General features: G+C 41.4%; 2 protein-coding genes across 12 annotated transcripts in view; one reads left to right on the top strand and one right to left on the bottom strand.

The window, feature by feature from the left end:
* Positions 1-20,912, bottom strand: part of LOC117537785 (CD276 antigen-like) — a 106,566-nt gene extending 85,654 nt beyond the window's left edge. For 2 of the 9 annotated variants that reach the window (XM_034203132.1, XM_034203133.1), the window contains exons 1-9: positions 20,663-20,912; positions 20,157-20,192; positions 14,228-14,485; positions 9,513-9,752; positions 9,061-9,201; positions 8,558-8,644; positions 6,784-6,873; positions 5,743-5,838; positions 4,503-4,592 (exon numbers count right to left, since the gene is read on the bottom strand). In XM_034203132.1, coding sequence (XP_034059023.1) covers positions 4,503-4,592; positions 5,743-5,838; positions 6,784-6,873; positions 8,558-8,644; positions 9,061-9,201; positions 9,513-9,752; positions 14,228-14,485; positions 20,157-20,192; positions 20,663-20,687 — 1,063 coding nt within the window. In that variant the 5' untranslated portion in view covers positions 20,688-20,912. Of the gene's footprint in view, positions 1-3,353; positions 3,942-4,502; positions 4,595-5,742; positions 5,839-6,783; positions 6,874-8,557; positions 8,645-9,060; positions 9,202-9,512; positions 9,753-14,227; positions 14,486-20,156; positions 20,193-20,603 lie in introns of those variants that run through there. The other 7 variants (XM_034203137.1, XM_034203138.1, XM_034203139.1 and 4 more) reach the window with 7 other exon arrangements.
* Positions 1-26,372, top strand: part of LOC117537791 — a 219,467-nt gene that overhangs the window by 132,545 nt on the left and 60,550 nt on the right. The gene's annotated exons all lie outside the window — the stretch shown is intronic.

Below are 26,372 nucleotides of genomic sequence, written 5' to 3'. Positions count from 1 at the left end.
ACGGCAAATGTGAACTCTGCTTTTTGCAAACAATGCGTCTTGTGATAACCTGTAACTATGACGAACACTTGATGACATTAAATCACTTTTAATAACTTTGACCTTGTAGAGATCTCCTCGGAACAGAACCAGCTGACTCCTCCGATGCGGGAAGAAAATATGGTGGACCCCCCCCTCTTTGTTTAAAAAAGAAAAGCTTCAACATTTTCAAATAAATATTTTTTGAAATGTTTTCTGCTTTTCATCTTGTCCATTAAAGTGCCATATTGTTCAAGTTCAATTACGAAACTATTAAAAGTAGGGTTTTGAGTCCGACCATTTTGATTTGTGAATAAAACATTTGTCAATAATTAGAAGCTGAGTAATCGGCTGCAGAGCAAGCTGCTGCAGAGCAGTGTGTGCTCAGTGGACGGAGTTACAGAGATAAACATCACTTTGCTCTTATTTCTGAACATGATTGAGACTTATAGAACGCACAGCCCTCAAGATTAACATAGTTATGATTGATTCATGTTTCGATGAGAAACATTAATACATTCTGTCTCATATATTAACTTCATATTTGCAAATTGAACAACCGCACTTTCCCCTTGTTTCAGTGTGCAAGGCTTCTGCGATTAATCTAAATAAAAGTTTCCACACAAATTAGACTCAGAAAATACTCTCTCAGTCAGTCAGCACAACACAAGAGGCTCAACTCAACTAAAAAGTGTTTATTCAAAAGTCAAAGTCAACTTTAATGTCAATTTCTCGTGTGTTTGTACAGACAGAGAAATAACGTTTCCAACAATCCCGAATACAAAATACAATAATATAAATATACAAATATGTATAAAATATGTATATATATATATATATATATATATATATATATATATATATATATATATATATATATACACACACATTCAACAGACACATTTACACATGTGCTCACATTAAGATAAAACACAACAATCAATACAAAATAACAAATTAACAGTCACTTCAATATCGTAGGGAATGCACATGGAGCATTGAAGCAATCTAAGATGTTCTTGATGTTCATGTTGGATGAGAAACTTTAAAGAACTGGTCAGTTGTGTTTTAGCGGCATCTTCCACACAGGTTGACTCTGTCTCTCAATTGGCTGCAACATGGGAATTGTAGTCCTTTATTATCCATGCAGTGCACAAGGTCGCCACTAGATGGCAATATTATTACAACTGTCTCTAACACTTCCTCTTATTATAATGTTAATAATAAACAACAAAACTCTTTTCATGTAGAAATGTGTTTTGTATATAAATATTAGGTTCTTCATTTTATTTTGGCAGAAAAGTGATTTTCAGGATATTTGGAATCACTGGTTTTTCATTAATGTGAACATAATTTAAACATTGAATACTATGAGTTTGTGAATCCAGAATAATGTATCATATTCATGACTTGAGTTATATTTTGTATGAATAATATGAACCTGCAAAGTAGAGAAGCAATAGTATAAAGTAGCAAAACATGGAGATACTACCGTAACGTGCAGGTACCTCCCAATTGTACTCTGGTACAGTATTTGAGTAAATCTAGTAATTGGTTTGAAGAAAAGTTTAGTTTTTCATCCAGCAGAGGGCGGTAACGCAGCTCTTTGGATTCCTCTGTACTTGTGTACCTTGTACTTTTACTTCAGTAAAGTATCTGAGTACTTCTTCCACCTTGATTTGATGTACACAATATAAACTGCACACAGTGTGTGTCCTCTGTTATCAGGTGTGTTTCTGTTCTCGGTTAGCCGCGACCAAACCAGAACAAATGGAGCTGTTTGTCAGCAAGGTGAAACCCACAGAACCACAGCAGCAGAACAGCTTTTACTCCTCTGCTCAAGAGTCACTTTAGAGTCGCTTTAGAGTCACTATAGAGTCGCTTTAGAGTCACTATAGAGTCACTATAGAGTCACTATAGAGTCACTACAGAGTCACTTTAGAGTCACTACAGAGTCACTATAGAGTCACTATAGAGTCACTACAGAGTCACTATAGAGTCACTACAGAGTCACTACAGAGTCACTACAGAGTCACTATAGAGTCACTACAGAGTCACTACAGAGTCACTATAGAGTCACTACAGAGTCACTATAGAGTCACTATAGAGTCACTATAGAGTCACTATAGAGTCACTATAGAGTCACTATAGAGTCACTATAGAGTCACTATAGAGTCACTATAGAGTCACTACAGAGTCACTATAGAGTCACTACAGAGTCACTACAGAGTCACTATAGAGTCACTACAGAGTCACTATAGAGTCACTATAGAGTCACTATAGAGTCACTATAGAGTCACTATAGAGTCACTATAGAGTCACTATAGAGTCACTATAGAGTCACTATAGAGTCACTATAGAGTCACTATAGAGTCACTATAGAGTCACTTTAGAGTCGCTTTAGAGTCACTATAGAGTCACTATAGAGTCACTATAGAGTCACTATAGAGTCACTATAGAGTCACTATAGAGTCACTATAGAGTCACTACAGAGTCACTACAGAGTCACTATAGAGTCACTATAGAGTCACTATAGAGTCACTATAGAGTCACTATAGAGTCACTACAGAGTCACTATAGAGTCACTATAGAGTCACTATAGAGTCACTATAGAGTCGCTTTAGAGTCACTATAGAGTCACTATAGAGTCACTATAGAGTCACTACAGAGTATAGTCACTACAGAGTCACTTTAGAGTCACTATAGAGTCACTACAGAGTCACTATCACTATAGAGTCACTACAGAGTCACTACAGAGTCACTATAGAGTCACTATAGAGTCACTATAGAGTCACTATAGAGTCACTACAGAGTCACTACAGAGTCACTACAGAGTCACTATAGAGTCACTATAGAGTCACTACAGAGTCACTATAGAGTCACTATAGAGTCACTATAGAGTCACTATAGAGTCACTACAGAGTCACTATAGAGTCACTATAGAGTCACTATAGAGTCACTACAGAGTATAGTCACTACAGAGTCACTTTAGAGTCACTATAGAGTCACTACAGAGTCACTATCACTATAGAGTCACTATAGAGTCACTACAGAGTCACTAGAGAGTCACTATCACTATAGAGTCACTTTAGAGTCACGATAGAGTCACTATAGAGTCACTATAGAGTCACTACAGAGTATAGTCACTACAGAGTCACTTTAGAGTCACTATAGAGTCACTACAGAGTCACTATCACTATAGAGTCACTATAGAGTCACTACAGAGTCACTTTAGAGTCACTACAGAGTCACTTTAGAGTCACTACAGAGTCACTATCACTATAGAGTCACTACAGAGTCACGATAGAGTCACTACAGAGTCACTACAGAGTCACTTTAGAGTCACTTTAGAGTCACTACAGAGTCACTACAGAGTCACTACAGAGTCACTACAGAGTCACTATAGAGTCACTATAGAGTCACGATAGAGTCATTATAGAGTCACGATAGAGTCACTATAGAGTCACTATAGAGTCACTATAGAGTCACTATAGAGTCACGATAGAGTCACTACAGAGTCACTATAGAGTCACTATAGAGTCACTATAGAGTCACTATAGAGTCACTATAGAGTCACTATAGAGTCACTACAGAGTCACTACAGAGTCACTATAGAGTCACTATAGAGTCACTACAGAGTCACTATAGAGTCACTATAGAGTCACTATAGAGTCACGATAGAGTCATTATAGAGTCACGATAGAGTCACTACAGAGTCACTACAGAGTCACTATAGAGTCACTATAGAGTCACTTTAGAGTCACTATAGAGTCACTATAGAGTCACCACAGAGTCACTACAGAGTCACTACAGAGTCACTTTAGAGTCACTAGTAAAACAGAATAAAAAGATGTCCAGAGGAGTCCTTCTTCAGGTTTACTTCAGAGACGAGTACAGGACGTCCGGCTCGGGCACGATCTCTGCTAAAAACAGGAGAAAGTTTATTAAATAATAATATTTATATCTGCAATCATGTATACCTGTGTGTGCATAGCTAACTGAACATATTTCATCCATAATAGTTATTTAAGGTATTATTTGAAATAAACAAATATTATTATTATTTAAAGGGTTTAAGAAAAAAAAATGTAACTATATTTCTTTTTTTAAATGTTTGGAAAACATTAATTTGTACATGACAGCTTTGTCTTTATTTAATAATAATTAAGTAATAAATTGTTAATCATTTTAAATCCCAGTATTTTGAATGTTTTTTTGTTGTTGTCTTTTTGGATAATTGTTCTTATCTATAGTTTATTAACGGTTTTAATTTATGGCTTTTAGTTTATTTTTATATTATGTGTATTAAAAGTTTTTAGTTTTTAAGTAACTCTCTTTTTGTTAATATCACAGTATATGCATTTAAAAGAATATTTAAGGAATTACTCTTTGCTCTTTCTTGTGTGAGTGTTCAGTGGACGTTGTTAGCTTAGCTTAGCATAGTGAATGGAAGCAGAGGGAACAGTTAGCATCTGTTGGTGTACCTCTCCTCCTGTTTGTGTTGATCGTGATCTCTCCGTAACAGACGTCTCTCTTCCTCTTCACCTCAGAGTAAACTGCAGCTGGATCGCTCTCTGCACGGTGAAACACATCATCAGAGTTACATGTAATATAATACATATAATATAACATTAATAACGCTGCTATGGTTTAACTGTTCATGTATCGTGAGAACGATGAAAGGTTTCTTCTGAAACAGGAAGATGGGCGACCACAGAGCTGCCCGCCCCGATTAAAATACATTTGGCGTTGGCAATAAAAACCCAAACGTCTCGATGAGATCAGCTCTTCTCTGGAAATGAGCCTGCTGTGTTTTTACAAGCAGAGCGGAAAACAACTACAAACTGACCCACGAGACGGAGGGTGAAAAGAGCGGGAATGAGAGATCCGAATGTCGGGCCGACAGCAGGTGTCGCTGCTCAAAGTGTTTCAACAATGTTTCAACTTTGTGCAGAAACACACACTCACATGTCTCCATGCCTTAATGTTCAACAAGCTCTTTATTCCTCTCATGCTGCCTGTGCTGCAGCTCCTCTTTTCACCCTCTGTCTGAAACCAGAGCCCAGTCTGCTCTGATTGGCAGCTGGCCAGCTCTGTTGTGATGAGCCTATCACGTACAATGTGTTGCAGCTTGAAAGGGGGGCTGAAACTAATCAATATTTATTAATCACATTTTCTTTTTCGAATAGAAGTTTAAAAAATGTCCAAAAGAAAATAGGTTTAACAAATGCAACGGAAACTTAACCACAGCTGCTAGATCTTTATAAAGAAATGTTGACGTGTCTGTACGTCACACAAACAACACATATGTGCATACATGTGCAACTTTAAATATATATTGTATGTAATCAGAGTCTTCACTTGCACATTTATAATTGTTTTCATATTATTTATTTGCACAGTCCTGCAGTGCAGCGTGTGCAGGTCAACACTTCTGAAGTGTTTTCCTTCAGCTGCTAGCTTGTGTTAACCACAAGGTACAAAACACACATTCTCACACAGCACACCCTGTCATCCACTAACATAGACCTCACTCCAGTCTGAAACCTTAGGAACCAGTAAACATTCATCTGTTTTACATTTGATCCCTAAGAAAATATCTTCATTTAACAGAAAATGCTCTTTTCTAAATTGTCCTCATGAGTTCTTAATTCCCGGATGGTCCTCACGCGGATACAAGAACAAGAACACACACACACACTGTCCCTGAGAACCAATCATTACCTCGGCCCCGTCGGCTCTTTTTGATTGGCTTCTTCCGGCTTTGGGATGTTTTGACATCGCTGTATGTGACGTCGTCTCCCATTTCCACTTCAGCGGCTGAAATAAATGTGTCACTTGATTAATATCGACTTTTAGGACAATGTGAAAGAAACAATTAAAATCTAAAATGTTCAACTTAAACTGCAGTAAAAAATCATGTGAAACGATAAAAAGTTCACTAATGGATGACAATATTGGGCATCGAGGTGAGATTACATGAATCTAATTCATAAATATACTCATGATTGTGTATTGCAGGAAACGTGGTTTTTAGGGTTGAAATGTTCAATTAGCTAAATCTTCATCTATGTGCGTCTCTTTGTGCCGGTGCATTCATCAAAAGATGGAATAGGGGGAAAGATTGAATAAAATTGGGATTCAACTAATTAAGACCAATTATATTACATGTTTTCACCATATTTCATTCTGATTACTGCCCCGGTACTGTTAGCTTAGCTTAGCATAGTGAATGAAAACAGGAAGTCACTGCTTTCATAACATAATAATATGTATATCTGCACTGTGTGTGCAGAGCTGAGCTAACTGAACTGATTTCATCTATAATAGTTGTTCAATTTAAGGTCTTATTCTGTGAAATAACAACATTACTTTTGTTAGGTTATTTAAAGGGTTTAAGTAAAAAACATGTAAATATATAAAAAAATGTAAATGTTTGTAAAACTTCAATTTGTATAAAAAAGCTTTGTCTTTATTTAATAATTAAGTAATAAATTGTTAATCATTTTCAATCCCAGCATTTTTTTTTTTTTTAGATTTGTTTTGATCATTTTTTGTTTTTATAGTTTTATTATCCGTTTTAATTTATGGCTTTTAGTTCATTTTTATATTATGTGTATTAAAAGTATACAGTATATGCATTTATAGGAATATTTTAGGAATCACTCTTATGCTCTTTCTTGTGTGAGTGTTCAGTGGACGTTGTTAGCTTAGCTTAGCATAGTGAATGGAAGCAGAGGGAACAGTTAGCATCTGTTGGTGTACCTCTCCTCCTGTTTGTGTTGATCGTGATCTCTCCGTAACAGACGTCTCTCTTCGTCTTCACCTCAGAGTAAACTGCAGCTGGACCGCTCTCTGCACGGTGAAACACATCATCAGAGTTACATGTAATATAATACATTTAATATAACAATAATAACGCAGTTGTGGTTTAACTGTTCATGTTGCATGAGAACAATGAAAGGTGTTCTTCTGAAACAGGAAGGCGGTCGACCACAGAGCTGCCCGCCTCAATCAAAATACATTTCGCGTGGGCTGAAAAAACCCAAACGTCTATGAGATGAACACTTCTCTGGAAATGAACCTGCTGTGGTTTTACGAGCAGAGTGTACCGACCAACTTTATTAAATGTATTTATTAATTTGAGATGGAGAGAAGTAGTACCGGCTTAGTTGAATATTCGGTTCTGATTGGTCAAACTGGACATTTCAGAGGTTGTTAGTACTCGATAACACCGTTGCTAAACAAAATACAGACTGTTTCTATGGAGGATCAAAGGAGAGAAGAAAAGAGGGTTGAGTAGATATAGCATATATCCAGAATCAACAGGAATACAGTGTCGACATCGATGCTTCTCCACTGATAAGGGGACATTTTAAACTTTAATATATTTCTTATTCAGCCAGTGTTTGTGGGTTTTTAAATCAACACAACGAAACAACTTTACGTAAAAAAACGTTGACTTTATCCCAATTTAAAAAGAATAAAATCAGCATCCATGGTTAGTATTTACCCTTTACCATTGTTAGATCAAATGTATGAATACAAGTGCTAAGGATCCATTATAATGAAGATATGACTGCAGTACACAGGGTCATTTTTGAATAAATGTACTGATGTTTATTTCTTATAGCTTTATTAGACTTTTAAAAAGGCCGATTTCCACTGGACTCCTTTTTTTACTTCAGGAACATAGTGAGATCACTTTGGAACACTCGTGCTCCTATTGGCTAGCGCTGATAGGCTAAGGGGCGGGACATCTCTAAGCTGTTCACCAATCACAACAGAGCCGGTCAGCTAACCAATCAGAGCAGACTGGGCTCTGGTTTCAGACAGAGGGTGAAAAGAGGTGCTGCAGCACTTTGAGCAACGAAACCTGCCGGCCCTACATTACCGCTCTGTCTACCCTCCGTCTCGTGGGAACAACTATTGTTTTAAGAGCGATGTGAAAAAGTTGTTTTTATTCACACTTTTTCTTCGTGGAAAGCTGAAAATAGATTTCACAACTGCGATGGAAACTTAGCAACCACAGCTGCTAGATTGTCATCAAGAAATGTCCAAATGTTGACCAAAATTAACACACATCACGTCACACAAACAACACATGTGTGCATGCATGTGCAATTATAATGATATATTGTATGTAATCAGAGTTAAATATACATTTATAATTGTTTTCATATAATTTATTTGTGTTATTAACAGTCCTGCAGTGCAGCGTCTGCAGGTCAACACTTCTGAAGTGTTTTCCATCAGCTGCTGGCGTGTGTTAACCACAAGGTAAAAAACACACATTCTCACACAGCACACGCTATCATCCACTAACATAGACCTCACTACAGTCTGAAACCTTGGGGACCAGTACACATTGATAGCCCTATAGCCCTAACCCTATAGATTTTATTCCCTTCTGAAATATATTTATCTAGGAGAAAATTGTCTTTTCTAAATTGTCCCCATGAGTTCTAAAATTCCGGATGGTCCTCACATGGATATTAGAACAAGAACACACACACAGTCCCTGTGAACCAATCATTACCTCGGCTCTGTTTGATTGGCTTCTTCCGGCTTTGGGATATGTTGACATCGCTGTATGTGACGTCTTCTCCCTTTTCCACTTCAGCCGCTGGAAATAAACACAAAGACACAGAAATGTCCCTCGAACTATTACCGATTCTTAACACGATGTGAAACGTGGCATTTTAAAAACTACAATTTCAAACTGCATTAAAATATAATGTGAAACGCTCAAAAGCTCACTGATTGGATGAATGAATCTCTAGTTGACAGAAATGTAATTCGTTAACATGCTTAGGCTTTTGTATTGCAGGAAAGTCGTTATCAGCATTGTCTTTGTGAATTTAGACAAAGTATATATTCAGTGTTTAGCATTATTCTAAACCTACATAAAAAATAAAAAGGCATTCTCTTGATAGAAAATATATTTTGGAGAGTTGAGTGTATAACAACTTCCCTCGTAAATGTGGTTCTTAAAATGTTTTTTAAAATTGTTTTAATGTTGTGTTGTTGTTTGTGTCTGACCCTCACGTTTCCATCGGATGCATCGTCGCACCAGAACAACCAGCAGAACCAGCAGGACCAGCAGAACCAGCAGAACCAGAACACAGAGGGATGCAGCAACAGGATGCAACCAGGAGGCGGGGGGAGTGGTGGTGGGTTTCTCTAAAAAGGAAAAACAAATAATGAACAGAACACAAATAAACCTTTCACCGTCCGTCTTAATTTGTTTAGTATTTGTGTTTCAGGTTGAAACTAATTGTCAGTAATTCCTAATATTAGGCTTTACAGAGTGGAGCAGGAATCAGTCAAAACACTATTAAGATTTTTTTATTTTATTGCAGATTGTTTTCTGCAATAATCCAAAAGCTAATGGAGGAATCCAATTGGCTTTTTTGGAGAGCACCAGGGATATGCTGCCTTCAGGGTCCGGTACAGAAATACGATGATCCTGAAACCAAAGCAAAGCTCCTCACCTGAGACAGACAGCCGGCTCTCTGGAGACTCTTTACTCTGGACTCTACACTTGTAGAGGCCTTCATCAGACCTGGAGACATGGAGGAGGGTCATGTGACCATCAGACTCAGTCCCAATGAAGACGCCATCTTTGTAGAAATCAGCAGAGGGGGGGTCGGCCATCTTTGTTCTACAGGTCAGAGTGACGTCATCTCCCTCCATCACAGGGAGGGCAGGACTCTGCAGGATCACTGATCCACCTGAACACAGAGACAGAACCAACATCTACTCTGACAGGATCAACTCTATAGCTGAAGAGACAGAAACAACATCTACTCTGACAGGATCAACTCTATACCTGAAGAGACAGAAACAACATCTACTCTGACAGGATCAACTCTATACCTGAAGAGACAGAAACAACATCTACTCTGACAGGATCAACTCTATACCTGAAGAGACAGAAACAACATCTACTCTGACAGGATCAACTCTATACCTGAAGAGACAGAAACAACATCTACTCTAACAGGATCAACTCTATACCTGAAGAGACAGAAACAACATCTACTCTGACAGGATCAACTCTATACCTGAAGAGACAGAGACAACATCTACTCTGACAGGATCAACTCTATACCTGAAGAGACAGAACCAACATCTACTCTGACAGGATCAACTCTATACCTGAAGAGACAGAACCAACATCTACTCTGACAGGATCAACTCTATACCTGAAGAGACAGAACCAACATCTACTCTGACAGGATCAACTCTATACCTGAAGAGACAGAAACAACATCTACTCTGACAGGATCAACTCTATACCTGAAGAGACAGAACAACATCTACTCTGACAGGATCAACTCTATACCTGAAGAGACAGAGACAACATCTACTCTGACAGGATCAACTCTATACCTGAAGAGACAGAACAACATCTACTCTGACAGGATCAACTCTATACCTGAAGAGACAGAGACAACATCTACTCTGACAGGATCAACTCTATACCTGAAGAGACAGAAACAACATCTACTCTGACAGGATCAACTCTATACCTGAAGAGACAGAACCAACATCTACTCTGACAGGATCAACTCTATACCTGAAGAGACAGAAACAACATCTACTCTGACAGGATCAACTCTATACCTGAAGAGACAGAAACAACATCTACTCTGACAGGATCAACTCTATACCTGAAGAGACAGAAACAACATCTACTCTGACAGGATCAACTCTATACCTGAAGAGACAGAACCAACATCTACTCTGACAGGATCAACTCTATACCTGAAGAGACAGAACCAACATCTACTCTGACAGGATCAACTCTATACCTGAAGAGACAGAACCAACATCTACTCTGACAGGATCAACTCTATACCTGAAGAGACAGAAACAACATCTACTCTGACAGGATCAACTCTATACCTGAAGAGACAGAACCAACATCTACTCTGACAGGATCAACTCTATACCTGAAGAGACAGAAACAACATCTACTCTGACAGGATCAACTCTATACCTGAAGAGACAGAAACAACATCTACTCTGACAGGATCAACTCTATACCTGAAGAGACAGAAACAACATCTACTCTGACAGGATCAACTCTATACCTGAAGAGACAGAGACAACATCTACTCTGACAGGATCAACTCTATACCTGAAGAGACAGAACCAACATCTACTCTGACAGGATCAACTCTATACCTGAAGAGACAGAAACAACATCTACTCTGACAGGATCAACTCTATACCTGAAGAGACAGAAACAACATCTACTCTGACAGGATCAACTCTATACCTGAAAGAGACAGAACCAACATCTACTCTGACAGGATCAATTCTATACCTGAAGAGACAGAACCAACATCTACTCTGACAGGATCAACTCTATACCTGAAGAGACAGAGACAACATCTACTCTGACAGGATCAACTCTATACCTGAAGAGACAGAAACAACATCTACTCTGACAGGATCAACTCTATTCCTGAAGAGACAGAACCAACATCTACTCTGACAGGATCAACTCTATACCTGAAGAGACAGAGACAACATCTACTCTGACAGGATCAACTCTATACCTGAAGAGACAGAACCAACATCTACTCTGACAGGATCAACTCTATACCTGAAGAGACAGAAACAACATCTACTCTGACAGGATCAACTCTATACCTGAAGAGACAGAACCAACATCTACTCTGACAGGATCAACTCTATACCTGAAGAGACAGAAACAACATCTACTCTGACAGGATCAACTCTATACCTGAAGAGACAGAAACAACATCTACTCTGACAGGATCAACTCTATACCTGAAGAGACAGAGACAACATCTACTCTGACAGGATCAACTCTATACCTGAAGAGACAGAAACAACATCTACTCTGACAGGATCAACTCTATACCTGAAGAGACAGAACCAACATCTACTCTGACAGGATCAACTCTATACCTGAAGAGACAGAACCAACATCTACTCTGACAGGATCAACTCTATACCTGAAGAGACAGAGACAACATCTACTCTGACAGGATCAACTCTATACCTGAAGAGACAGAACCAACATCTACTCTGACAGGATCAACTCTATACCTGAAGAGACAGAACCAACATCTATTCTGACAGGATCAACTCTATACCTGAAGAGACAGAAACAACATCTACTCTGACAGGATCAACTCTATACCTGAAGAGACAGAAACAACATCTACTCTGACAGGATCAACTCTATACCTGAAGAGACAGAACCAACATCTATTCTGACAGGATCAACTCTATACCTGAAGAGACAGAACCAACATCTATTCTGACAGGATCAACTCTATACCTGAAGAGACAGAAACAACATCTACTCTGACAGGATCAACTCTATACCTGAAGAGACAGAACCAACATCTACTCTGACAGGATCAACTCTATACCTGAAGAGACAGAAACAACATCTACTCTGACAGGATCAACTCTATATCTGAAGAGACAGAAACAACATCTACTCTGACAGGATCAACTCTATACCTGAAGAGACAGAGACAACATCTACTCTGACAGGATCAACTCTATACCTGAAGAGACAGAGACAACATCTACTCTGACAGGATCAACTCTATACCTGAAGAGACAGAAACAACATCTACTCTGACAGGATCAACTCTATACCTGAAGAGACAGAACCAACATCTACTCTGACAGGATCAACTCTATACCTGAAGAGACAGAAACACAATCTACTCTGACAGGATCAACTCTATACCTGAAGAGACAGAAACAACATCTACTCTGACAGGATCAACTCTATACCTGAAGAGACAGAAACACAACATCTACTCTGACAGGATCAACTCTATACCTGAAGAGACAGAACAACAAGATCTACTCTGACAGGATCAACTCTATACCTGAAGAGACAGAAACAACATCTACTCTGACAGGATGAACTCTATACCTGAAGAGACAGAAACCAACATCTACTCTGACAGGATCAACTCTATACCTGAAGAGACAGAACCAACATCTACTCTGACAGGATCAACTCTATATCCTGAAGAGACAGAAACAAACATCTACTCTGACAGGATCAACTCTATACCTGAAGAGACAGAACCAACATCTACTCTGACAGGATCAACTCTATAACCTGAAGAGACAGAACCAACATCTACTCTGACAGGATCAACTCTATAGCTGAAAGAGACAGAAACAACATCTTACTCTGACAGGATCAACTCTATACCGTGAAGAAGACAGAAACAACATCTACTCTGACAGGATCAACTCTATACCTGAAGAGACAGGAAACAGACATCTAACTCTGACAAGGATCAACTCTATACCGGAAGAGACAGGAACGCAACATCTACTCTTGACAGGATCAACTCTATACCTGAAGAACAGAACCAACATCTACTCTGACAGGATCAACGCTATAGCTGACAGACATAACCAACATCTACTCTGACAGGATCATCAACTCTAATACCTGAAAGACAGAACCAACATCCTACTCTGAACAGGATCAACTTCTATACCTGAAGAGACAGAAACCAACATCTACTCTGACAAGGAATCAACTCTATACCTGAAGAGACAGAAACCAACATCTACTTCTGACACGGATCAACTCTATACCTGAAGAGACAGAACCAACATCTACTCTGACAGGATCAACTCTATACGCTGAAGAGACAGAACCAACATCTAACTCTGACAGGATCAACTCTATACCTGAAGAGACAGAAACAACATCTACTCTGACAGGATCAACTCTATACCTGAAGAGACAGAAACAACATCTACTCTGACAGGATCAACTCTATATAAAATTAAGATTAAATTGATCATAACATTTGTTCCTTTTGGTCCTTTCCAGCTGCTGAAGTGGAAACCAGAGAAGAAGTCACACAGTGATGTCAACATTAAAAAAAAAACTGCAACAGCCAATCAGTCGGAAGATTAAGAGAGCGCTTAAAAAAAGTGCATTTTCTCTTAAATGATGATAATATAGAATTAAATAACATGTATAAAATATGTGTTAGTCCCTAAAGTACGAGACTGTACTGAGGAGTGTTTTAGTGGATGCTAGTGTGTGTGAGAATGTGTGTGTTGCACCCTGTGGTTAGCACAAGCTAGCAGCTCTGAGGTCTTCCAGCTTCCTCTTTCTGATGAACTTCTTAAAGTGTTTTTAGTATTGATGAGGAAACAGAGAGGCTGATCTTACCAGAGACAGTGATGGTGATGGTGTTACTGGTGGATCCCTCTGTGGACTCACACCAGTACTCTCCACTGTCCTTTGGGTCCATGGGGCTGATGGTACAGGAGGAACCAGCAGGTGTTCCCCAGTCGACTCCACACTCAGCTCTTCTTTCCCTGCTCGTGTTTCTCCTCACAGTCCATCCCTCAGAGGCGTCCTCACATCTCAGAGAGACACGTTCATCTTTAAACACCTGAGAGCTGCTGGGAGTCACCGTCAGACGAGCTGCAGGGAGTTATTGGATTCTGAGTCAAACTTACAAAATAAAACCCGTCCCAGAATAAAGTTCACAGCAGCATGGAGTCACTGATAAAGCCTTTAGCTCGTTAGCTTCTGTCACGCTGACCTCAGGAGGAACTGGGTTATCCAGCAGAGTGAGAGCTTGACTGCTTCAAGTAAATGGTTATGATGGTGAGAAGAGCTGCATTTGATCAACATTTTTTATTTAAATCTGGACTCATGCATAATTCTGCTGCTCTGTACAAGAAGGGACAGAGCAGACTCTTTCTGCTGAGGAGATGCAAGGGGCACTCCTTCAGACATTTTATGAGTCTTTTGTGGCATCAGCCATCTTCTATGGTGTGGCCTGCTGGGGCAGCACCAACTCGGCTGCTGACAGGAAGAGACTGAACAGACTGGGAAGGAAGCTCTGTCCTGGGGAGTCCTCTGGACACTATGGAGGAGGTGGGAGACAGGAGTCCTCTGGACACTGTGGAGGAGGTGGGAGACAGGAGTCCTCTGGACACTGTGGAGGAGGTGGGAGACAGGAGTCCTCTGGACACTGTGGAGGAGGTGGGAGACAGGAGTCCTCTGGACACTGTGGAGGTGGTGGGAGACAGGAGTCCTCACTGTGGAGGAGGTGGGAGACAGGAGTCCTCTGGACACTGTGGAGGAGGTGGGAGACAGGAGTCCTCACTGTGGAGGAGGTGGGAGACAGGAGTCCTCTGGACACTGTGGAGGAGGTGGGAGACAGGAGTCCTCTGGACACTGTGGAGGAGGTGGGAGACAGGAGTCCTCACTGTGGAGGAGGTGGGAGACAGGAGTCCTCTGGACACTGTGGAGGAGGTGGGAGACAGGAGTCCTCACTGTGGAGGAGGTGGGAGACAGGAGTCCTCTGGACACTGTGGAGGTGGTGGGAGACAGGAGTCCTCTGGACACTGTGGAGGTGGTGGGAGACAGGAGTCCTCACTGTGGAGGAGGTGGGAGACAGGAGTCCTCACTGTGGAGGAGGTGGGAGACAGGAGTCCTCTGGACACTGTGGAGGAGGTGGGAGACAGGAGTCCTCACTGTGGAGGAGGTGGGAGACAGGAGTCCTCACTGTGGAGGTGGTGGGAGACAGGAGTCCTCACTGTGGAGGAGGTGGGAGACAGGAGTCCTCACTGTGGAGGAGGTGGGAGACAGGAGTCCTCACTGTGGAGGAGGTGGGAGACAGGACTCCTCTGGACACTGTGGAGGAGGTGGGAGACAGGAGTCCTCACTGTGGAGGAGGTGGAAGACAGGACTCCTCTGGACACTGTGGAGGAGGGGGAGACAGGAGTCCCTCACTGTGGAGGAGGTGGGAGACAGGAGTCCTCACTGTGGAGGTGGTGGGAGACAGGAGTCCTCACTGTGGAGGTGGTGGGAGACAGGAGTCCTCACTGTGGAGGAGGTGGGAGACAGGAGTCCTCACTGTGGGGGAGGTGGGAGACAGGAGTCCTCACTGTGGAGGTGGTGGGAGACAGGAGAATGGCAGCCAAGCTGTCCTCCCTGCTGGACAATGTGTCCCACCCCCTCCAGGACACCCTGTCCTCACTGTGCAGCTCCTTCAGCGACAGGCTGCTGCACCCCCGCTGCCTCACAGAGAGATACCGCAGGTCCTTCCTTCCTGCAGCGGTCAGACTATACAACCAGCACAGCCCCTAGTAGACCCCCCTACGCACACCACAACACAGACTATAACACCCCTTGCTGCTAAATACCAACCAACTACCTGCACAACACATTCTCACTCCCAACTCGGCCTATGTTAAAGTTATGTCAGGGTCCCTGTCGTCACTTTCCAACGCAAGGGGGGGTCCTTTAACGTTGAGTTTCAACTATCAGGGCGTCCCATAGACTTGCATAGAGCTCCCTGAACGTTGGTAATAGAGGAGTTGGGATCGCGGCGAAATGCTCTCCGCAGATTCATTCTCACAGCGTTTATCAACCTTTTTCTGACTCAATATCAAACCACACTTATTGTTTTTACTTCTTTATTTTAATTGAATAATGTAGGACTGTTGTTGCCGTCAGTTATGAGGAGAGTAGGGGCTCAGAAAACTGAAGTCTGTATTGTTTCATCGTTTTTTCCTTCTAATTGTGTATTCTTTTCTAAACCACACTGTTATTTACTCAACAATAACACATAGTTATCCTTGTGTTTATTTATTTGTTTGATTAATAAACACAAGTTGGAGTCCGTCAGGACGGAGGGTCGGAGCAGCTCATAGTAGTTGCTTTAGAGAATTTTACACCCGGAAGTAAGTATTCTCTCCGCTTCGCTTGACAAACCCCGTGATAGTCCTCAAGCTCTGTGATTGGATGTTTGAGTGTGCGCCGAGGGTTACGCCAAGCGTCGAACAGCACTTTGAAATGGGATGGAATCACGGCAGACTGTCCACAACTGGATTTGAACGGGTCCACCGCGTCCCCCCTCCCTCACCCCGTCCCCAGAACTACAAATGCTGGTTATTCTGTTTCGCAACATGTTCTGTATCTATGGCACGTCTCTACTGGGAGTTGTAGTTTTAAAAGACGTTTTCGTATTTCCCATAATAAGAAGTTGCCAGTATTAAACTGTGTACATCCCTGGAGGTTTAGGGGATAGGAAACACTCACATTTAAAACATATAATTAATAAATGGGTGAAAATTGCTTGTGCCCATAATGGGCAGCATTAATATATATACACACATGCCAGCTAAGGTCAGAAGAGCTTTATTTAACAGCTGGTCTTATGTTTGTGACCCCTGTTGTTAATTGATAACATTACATTACATTAATTGATAAGCCTGAAACATGCACTTGTCAAGGTTCAGAGGCACATTTTGCAAATATGGCAGTAGCCATCGATCAGCTTAAGATAAGATATACTTTATTGATCTCAAGTTGGAACATTTGCGTTACATCAGCATGTGTTACAGTTAAATATGCAGTGGTGTTTATTTGTAAATCATTTAGTATAATCACACAAATTCTGTGTTTTATATTTAACAATTCTGTGTTCTTTATTTATTGATTGTTCAATACCTGACAAGGCCGGAGATTAAATATCTACATACATCTTATAAGAGTATAATACATATGTATAATATCAGTTAAAATAAGTGCTTCAACATAGTTAACATTGCTGGAAAGTTGATTGTCAAGTTCCAAAACAAACCATGCAAATTATTAAACGTTAAGTACTTTGTCAGGCTTAATATTTATCTGTAGATAGATACCCCCAAAGCTTTTTTCTTATTCAAAAGAAGACCTTAACCTAAAGTATTCTTTAATGTTTAAATAAAGCCTTATTAGTTTGTCTGTTTTGCACATCCTCCTATCAGGCACTAAACTGTTTTATTGTAGAGATCACTTGCAGTATCTTTTTGATATTTGATATTCTATATTTATATCATTGACTTTCTACTTTCCCACTATTTTGTATGTACTCTTAATATTTTTATGTTGTCATCAAATATAACATATCAACACAACAATTCAATAACGTGCTTTACTAGGCGGTTAAAGCACAATAAAATATACTGCTGTTTCCAGTTTAGTTTATGACAGATGTATTTTGTTATCCACACATATATTGTTTTTATATTTGTAATACCAAACCGACAGGAAATATGGTCTTAACATGACCCAGTGGTCTAGTTAATAAAAAATATATTAGCAAACATAATATTAAAATGAACTCTTATTTTGAAAATACAGCTTCCTGTGTGCGAATGAGCTGCTCCGACTGTCGGTCCTGACTGTCACTACCCGATCTGCAGCTCTGCCCGATCTGCAGTGCGCATGTGCGAGATGGTCCGCCATATTGGACAACTCCGGACGGCAACCCAAGTAGGACAACATTGACACAGTGGCTTTTGGCAAAGCTCAAAAATAAAACGAGAGAGAGATGAGTTATTGTTATTACAACGTGACTTCACTATTATTTAACAACTCTTTTTATTGGGTTCTTTTATTTGGGGTTAAGTACATTGTCAGAATAAGTGAGAAATGAATGTAACTTCTGTTAGACAGCTATATGCCATACATTTTTGCACACATTCACAGTAAATATGTATTCAGTATGATAGCTGTCGAACAGAAGTTACATCCATGTCTCACTTATTCTGACAATGTACTTAACCCCAAATAAAAGAACCCAATAAAAAGAGTTGTTAAATAATAGTGAAGTCACGTTGTAATAACAATAACTCATCTCTCTCTCGTTTTATTTTTGAGCTTTGCTAAAAGCCACTGTGTCAAGTGTCCATCTTGGGTTGCCGTCCGGAGTTGTCCAATATGGCGGACCATCTCGCACATGCGCACTGCAGATCGGGCAGAGCTGCAGATCGGGTAGTGACACTGACCTTTATATATACAGTCTATGGTCCTGACCAAGCCCCCAGGAAGTGCGCCGGACTCAGATGAAAATATTCGTGGTGGCCAAACGGCGGTACTACACTTCCTTTAGGTTGCCAGGCCCGGAAACACTTTTTCCCATTGACTTACATGGGGAAAGAGTGGTCTGTAACTCGTTGGATAATTTTTTTTAAACTAAATAAACTACTCAGTATGAACGTTTGTATAGCCCTTATTAAAAACATTCGTTCCTCAAGTTGTAAAAATGTGCTAATAACGTTATTCTGAGAGTTATTTCCCTCTGCATTATGAACGCGCATCTAACCCACGGGACCGCGCCGCCCGGCACGTTCATGTTACGTGTTCAGTACTACATGCGTTTACCTTTACCCATGGATGCACAATAACAACGAACCATATCGCCTTACTGCCACGGAGCTGTAATAATGGATATATTGCACATGTTTGCTGTAATTCATCATTTGTAAAATATTATACTACATGGGCTGTATGATGTAAATGTTGTATTAAATAAAGTTAATATTACCGACGTAGATTAACGTCCCTGTAGCTTCTTATTGCACTTGCAATATGTCATTAAAGGAGTTGAACGTTGCTGTTTGCTATCACTATAATACCACGCAGGGATAAGCAGAGTTTACAACCTTTGCACAACACGTTTTGACCCAGATGAATTAGCTATACCATATGATATCGCCCGAGGAAGTCGTCATACTTAAATAAAGATATATGTGTCAAAGCTCTAATCAAATTAACAGTTGTATTAATTATACTTTCAACGTTCAGGGAGCTCTATGCAAGTCTATGGACGCCCTCCCTGATAGTTGAATATTGACGTTACAGGCCCCCCCTGCGTGTGATAGTGACGCCAAGGGATCCTGACATAACGTTAACATAGGCCGAGTTGGGAGCGAAAATGTGTTGACCTGCAATATGCGCTATATGTGCTATATATATATATATAGGCTGCTAAATCCTAAGAACTGTTACAGGATGTGTATTTTGAAAATGATGTAACTTTTTTATAGTTATTATTATATCATAACTTAGTACTTTAATGCATGTAACATATGTAACATTAAGCTGTCTATGGCTCTTTGTCTGCTGTAACTATGTAAATGTCCCCTATGTGGGACTAATAAAGGTATTCTGATTTAGATTCTGATCTGATGCAATATCCAAATCGCAGTAAAGGCAAAATAAGTGAAAATGTCTAAATGAAGTATTGTGGAATTGCAATGACAATAAAGTTGAATGTATTCCAATCTGACCGGCTGCAGGTTAACGTACTGACCTGAGTCTGTCGAGCAGCAGCACAGGGAGGACAGCACTGAACACAAACCAGACAACCAGATATCAGTAAAGCAGTAACACAGTGTGCAAACACTCTGTCACAGTACGACGCCTGCATCATACACTTAACTTCAACTTTAATTATAACTTTGAATATACCCAGAATCAAAGTACTCATCGTGCAGAGTGATATCATAATAATAATAATAATAATAATAATAATAATAATAATAATAATAATAATAATAATAATAATAATAATGATAATGTTCAAGCATTAATGTGTTCATCACTTTAATGTTGCGGCTGGATAAGGGGGAGATCTTTTTTTATAAATGTTTTTACTTTATGTACCACCGGGTAGTTTGTGAAGTTTCACCTTAACCTAAGAAATACATTATACATTTAAATGTACTTTTCATAACATGTTGTACTATCCACTACTCACCAAAACTCTTCATCCCTCTTTAATATCTCTAAGTATGAAATGTGTTCAGGGTTACTCACAGAGCAGGAGAGATGTGTCCTTCATTCTTCTTCTCGTGCAATGAGATCAACTCTTCTTCTTCTTCTTCTTCTGTCCGAGCAGAAAAAACACTTCCTGTTTCTGCTCTAGTTCACTAGCTGTGTGATTATCTCTCTGATAAAAACACCCATAGGTCTATTAGCACAAAAAAAATGAAGCGCCAGGGTCTGTGGTTAACAGAAGCGGAAGAGATTTTAGCGTTTTGTTCTCCACAAAAAATACGTCAGTAAATACCCCACAGGTGGATTTAAAAAATAAATGATACGACTAAACGTCATCACGCCCAACATTAGCAGCCTTTAGCTTAGCGGTGGTGACGTGAAGTCATGTGACCGTGATGTAGTTAATTTATAGCCCAACATTAGCAGCCTTTAGCTTAGCGGTGGTGACGTGAAGTCATGTGACCGTGCTGTAGTTAATTTATAGCCCAACATTAGCAGCCTTTAGCTTAGCGGTGGTGACGTGAAGTCATGTGACCGTGCTGTAGTTCCTTTATAGCCCAACATTAGCCTCCTTTAGCTTAGCGGTGGTGACGTGAAGTCATGTGACCGTGCTGTAGTTCCTTTATAGCCCAACATTAGCAGCCTTTAGCTTAGCAGGTGGTGACGTGAAGTCATGTGACCGTGCTGTAGTTAATTTATAGCCCAACATTAGCCTCCTTTAGCTTAGCGGTGGTGACGTGAAGTCATGTGACCGTGCTGTAGTTCCTTTATAGCACAACATTAGCCTCCTTTAGCTTAGCGGTGGTGACGTGAAGTCATGTGACCGTGCTGTAGTTCCTTTATAGCCCAACATTAGCCACCTTTAGCTTAGCGGTGGTGACGTGAAGTCATGTGACCGTGCTGTAGTTCCTTTATAGCCCAACATTAGCCTCCTTTAGCTTAGCGGTGGTGGCGTGAAGTCATGTGACCGTGCTGTAGTTCCTTTATAGCACAACATTAGCCTCCTTTAGCTTAGCGGTGGTGACGTGAAGTCATGTGACCGTGCTGTAGTTCCTTTATAGCACAACATTAGCCGCCTTTAGCTTAGCGGTGGTGACGTGAAGTCATGTGACCGTGCTGTAGTTCCTTTATAGCCCAACATTAGCCTCCTTTAGCTTAGCGGTGATGACGTGAAGTCATGTGACCGTGCTGTAGTTCCTTTATAGCCCAACATTAGCCTCCTTTAGCTTAGCGGTGGTGACGTGAAGTCATGTGACCGTGCTGTAGTTCCTTTATAGCACAACATTAGCCGCCTTTAGCTTAGCGGTGGTGACGTGAAGTCATGTGACCGTGCTGTAGTTCCTTTATAGCCCAACATTAGCCTCCTTTAGCTTAGCGGTGGTGACGTGAAGTCATGTGACCGTGCTGTAGTTCCTTTATAGCCCAACATTAGCCTCCTTTAGCTTAGTGGTGGTGACGTGAAGTCATGTGACCGTGCTGTAGTTCCTTTATAGCCCAACATTAGCCTCCTTTAGTTTAGCGGTGGTGACGTGAAGTCATGTGACCGTGCAGTAGTTCCTTTATAGCCCAACATTAGCCACCTTTAGCTTAGCGGTGGTGACGTGAAGTCATGTGACCGTGCTGTAGTTCCTTTATAGCCCAACATTAGCCTCCTTTAGCTTAGCGGTGGTGACGTGAAGTCATGTGACCGTGCTGTAGTTCCTTTATAGCCCAACATTAGCCTCCTTTAGCTTAGCGGTGGTGACGTGAAGTGATGTGACCGTGCTGTAGTTCCTTTATAGCACAACATTAGCCTCCTTTAGCTTAGCGGTGGTGACGTGAAGTCATGTGACCGTGCTGTAGTTCCTTTATGGCCCAACATTAGCCTCCTTTAGCTTAGCGGTGGTGACTTGAAGTCATGTGACCGTGCTAGTTCCTTTATAGCACAACATTAGCCTCCTTTAGCTTAGCGGTGGAGACGTGAAGTCATGTGACCGTGCTGTAGTTCCTTTATAGCCCAACATTAGCCACCTTTAGCTTAGCGGTGGTGACGTGAAGTCATGTGACCGTGCTGTAGTTAATTTATAGCCCAACATTAGCCTCCTTTAGCTTAGCGGTGGTGACGTGAAGTCATGTTACCGTGCTGTAGTTCCTTTATAGCACAACATTAGCCTCCTTTAGCTTAGCGGTGGTGACGTGAAGTCATGTGACCGTGCTGTAGTTCCTTTATAGCCCAACATTAGCCACCTTTAGCTTAGCGGTGGTGACGTGAAGTCATGTGACCGTGCTTTAGTTCCTTTATAGCCCAACATTAGCCTCCTTTAGCTTAGCGGTGGTGGCGTGAAGTCATGTGACTGTGCTGTATTTCCTTTATAGCACAACATTAGCCTCCTTTAGCTTAGCGGTGGTGACGTGAAGTCATGTGACCGTGCAGTAGTTCCTTTATAGCACAACATTAGCCGCCTTTAGCTTAGCGGTGGTGACGTGAAGTCATGTGACCGTGCTGTAGTTTCTTTATAGCCCAACATTAGCCTCCTTTAGCTTAGCGGTGGTGACGTGAAGTCATGTGACCGTGCTGTAGTTCCTTTATAGCCCAACATTAGCCTCCTTTAGCTTAGCGGTGGTGACGTGAAGTCATGTGACCGTGCTGTAGTTCCTTTATAGCCCAACATTAGCCTCCTTTAGTTTAGCGGTGGTGACGTGAAGTCATGTGACCGTGCTGTAGTTCCTTTATAGCCCAACATTAGCATCCTTTAGCTTAGCGGTGGTGACGTGAAGTCATGTGACCGTGCTGTAGTTCCTTTATAGCCCAACATTAGCCTCCTTTAGCTTAGCGGTGGTGACGTGAAGTCATGTGACCGTGCTGTAGTTCCTTTATAGCACAACATTAGCCTCCTTTAGCTTAGCGGTGGTGACGTGAAGTCATGTGACCGTGCTGTAGTTCCTTTATGGCCCAACATTAGCCTCCTTTAGCTTAGCGGTGGTGACGTGAAGTCATGTGACCGTGCTGTAGTTCCTTTATAGCCCAACATTAGCCTCCTTTAGCTTAGCGGTGGTGACTTGAAGTCATGTGACCGTGCTAGTTCCTTTATAGCACAACATTAGCCTCCTTTAGTTTAGCGGTGGTGACGTGAAGTCATGTGACCGTGCTGTAGTTCCTTTATAGCCCAACATTAGCCTCCTTTAGTTTAGCGGTGGTGACGTGAAGTCATGTGACCGTGCTGTAGTTCCTTTATAGCCCAACATTAGCCTCCTTTAGCTTAGCGGTGGTGACGTGAAGTCATGTGACCGTGCTGTAGTTCCTTTATAGCCCAACATTAGCCTCCTTTAGCTTAGCGGTGGTGACGTGAAGTCATGTGACCGTGCTGTAGTTCCTTTATAGCCCAACATTAGCCTCCTTTAGTTTAGCGGTGGTGACGTGAAGTCATGTGACCGTGCTGTAGTTCCTTTATAGCCCAACATTAGCATCCTTTAGCTTAGCGGTGGTGACGTGAAGTCATGTGACCGTGCTGTAGTTCCTTTATAGCACAACATTAGCCTCCTTTAGATTAGCGGTGGTGACGTGAAGTCATGTGACCGTGCTGTAGTTCCTTTATAGCCCAACATTAGCCTCCTTTAGTTTAGCGGTGGTGACGTGAAGTCATGTGACCGTGCTGTAGTTCCTTTATAGCCCAACATTAGCCTCCTTTAGTTTAGCGGTGGTGACGTGAAGTCATGTGACCGTGCTGTAGTTCCTTTATAGCCCAACATTAGCCTCCTTTAGCTTAGCGGTGGTGACGTGAAGTCATGTGACCGTGCTGTAGTTCCTTTATAGCCCAACATTAGCCTCCTTTAGTTTAGCGGTGGTGACGTGAAGTCATGTGACCGTGCTGTAGTTCCTTTATAGCCCAACATTAGCCTCCTTTAGCTTAGCGGTGGTGACGTGAAGTCATGTGACCGAGCTGTGTAGTTCCTTTATAGCCCAACATTAGCCTCCTTTAGCTTAGCGGTGGTGACGTGAAGTCATGTGACCGTGCTGTAGTTCCTTTATAGCACAACATTAGCCTCCTTTAGCTTAGCGGTGGTGACGTGAAGTCATGTGACCGTGCTGTAGTTCCTTTATGGCCCAACATTAGCCTCCTTTAGCTTAGCGGTGGTGACGTGAAGTCATGTGACCGTGCTGTAGTTCCTTTATAGCCCAACATTAGCCTCCTTTAGCTTAGCGGTGGTGACTTGAAGTCATGTGACCGTGCTAGTTCCTTTATAGCACAACATTAGCCTCCTTTAGCTTAGCGGTGGAGACGTGAAGTCATGTGACCGTGCTGTAGTTCCTTTATAGCCCAACATTAGCCACCTTTAGCTTAGCGGTGGTGATGTGAAGTCATGTGACCGTGCTGTAGTTCCTTTATAGCCCAACATTAGCCTCCTTTAGCTTAGCGGTGGTGACGTGAAGTCATGTGACCGTGCTGTAGTTCCTTTATAGCCCAACATTAGCCTCCTTTAGCTTAGCGGTGGTGACGTGAAGTCATGTGACCGTACTGTAGTTCCTTTATAGCCTATTCTGACTGGAGCGTTAATCAACAGCAGTTACATAACATTCAAAACGCACAACCGTGCACACTACAGATGCACTTTGGGTCTTTAGAAAGAGCAGTGGCGGCGGGTCATTAGGGGCAGGTGGGGCACAGCCCCACCTAGTGTCAGAAGAAAGTATTACAAATAATGATTACAAAAAAATACTAAAAAATAAATAAAAAAACATATAAAATATATTTTAAGGTCATGTTTAATAATCTGATTCGTCTGTACATTTCTGTTTTAGTCTGTGTTCTTCTAATTAGTGTCTAGAGTGCCGTTTTGAGCTGTTTAGAGCCATGTGGGACAAAACCCGATCCTGCCCCTCCCTCTCACAGTCTAAGTGAACGGTGATTGTAAAAACTACACTGCGCATGCTCAGAGTATTTTTCTATTTAATGTGTGTGGCAAACAAATAATGACCGTAGGGGCATAGTGCTCCCATCCCCACCATACGTCATCTCACATAATTCAGAATTGATTGGCTGTAAGTACTCACGTGTGCAGTGCTGCGAAACGTCACGTGTAGTTTGAAGAGGAGACGAGAGAGCAGCATATAGCTAACATCACCAGCGATTAAAAGAAGTAAAAAACTGAAAGAAAATGAATGAAGTTGACCATTTACTGGAGCACACATTTGAGACACTTAGTCTCGGAGAGAAACTGGAGGTAAAGCGCCTCGGTGCCCACCATCCACCGGATTTCCAAATGGTCCAGACTGCGGGCAAAGTTAAACGTGGGTTTAACGCTGAGTGGTTTGCTAAAAAGAAATGGCTAACGGCGAGCATCCAGAAGAATTCCCTCTTTTGCTTTCCTTGCCTGCTTTTTGGTGAAGATCAAGGTACTTGGTCGAGGACAGGTTACAAAGACTTAAAGCATCTTTCGGAGAGGACAATGAAGCATGAGAGCAGCAACAGTCATTTGGAAAATGCCGTAAAATTGGGATTACTTGGAAGGGTGAATGTTGCAGCTCAGATTAACAGCGCCTACAGACGCGGCATTGATTCTCATAATAGGAAGGTGGAAGAAAACAGGTACGTGCTTGGTCGGATCATCACCTGTATTAAACTGTGTGGGAAATGTGAGACAGCACTGCGGGGCCACAACGAGTCGGCGGACTCTCTGAATCCAGGGATATTCAGGTCAATTTTCGAGACAATGTGTGAGGGCGATTCCAGGCTTCAACGGCACTACGAAGCTCAGCTTGTTTTCAAGG

Source organism: Gymnodraco acuticeps, unplaced genomic scaffold (assembly GCF_902827175.1).
Source record: "Gymnodraco acuticeps unplaced genomic scaffold, fGymAcu1.1, whole genome shotgun sequence".
NCBI classification, from domain to species: Eukaryota; Metazoa; Chordata; class Actinopteri; order Perciformes; family Bathydraconidae; genus Gymnodraco; species Gymnodraco acuticeps.
This window is presented reverse-complemented; position numbering and strand designations above follow the sequence as displayed.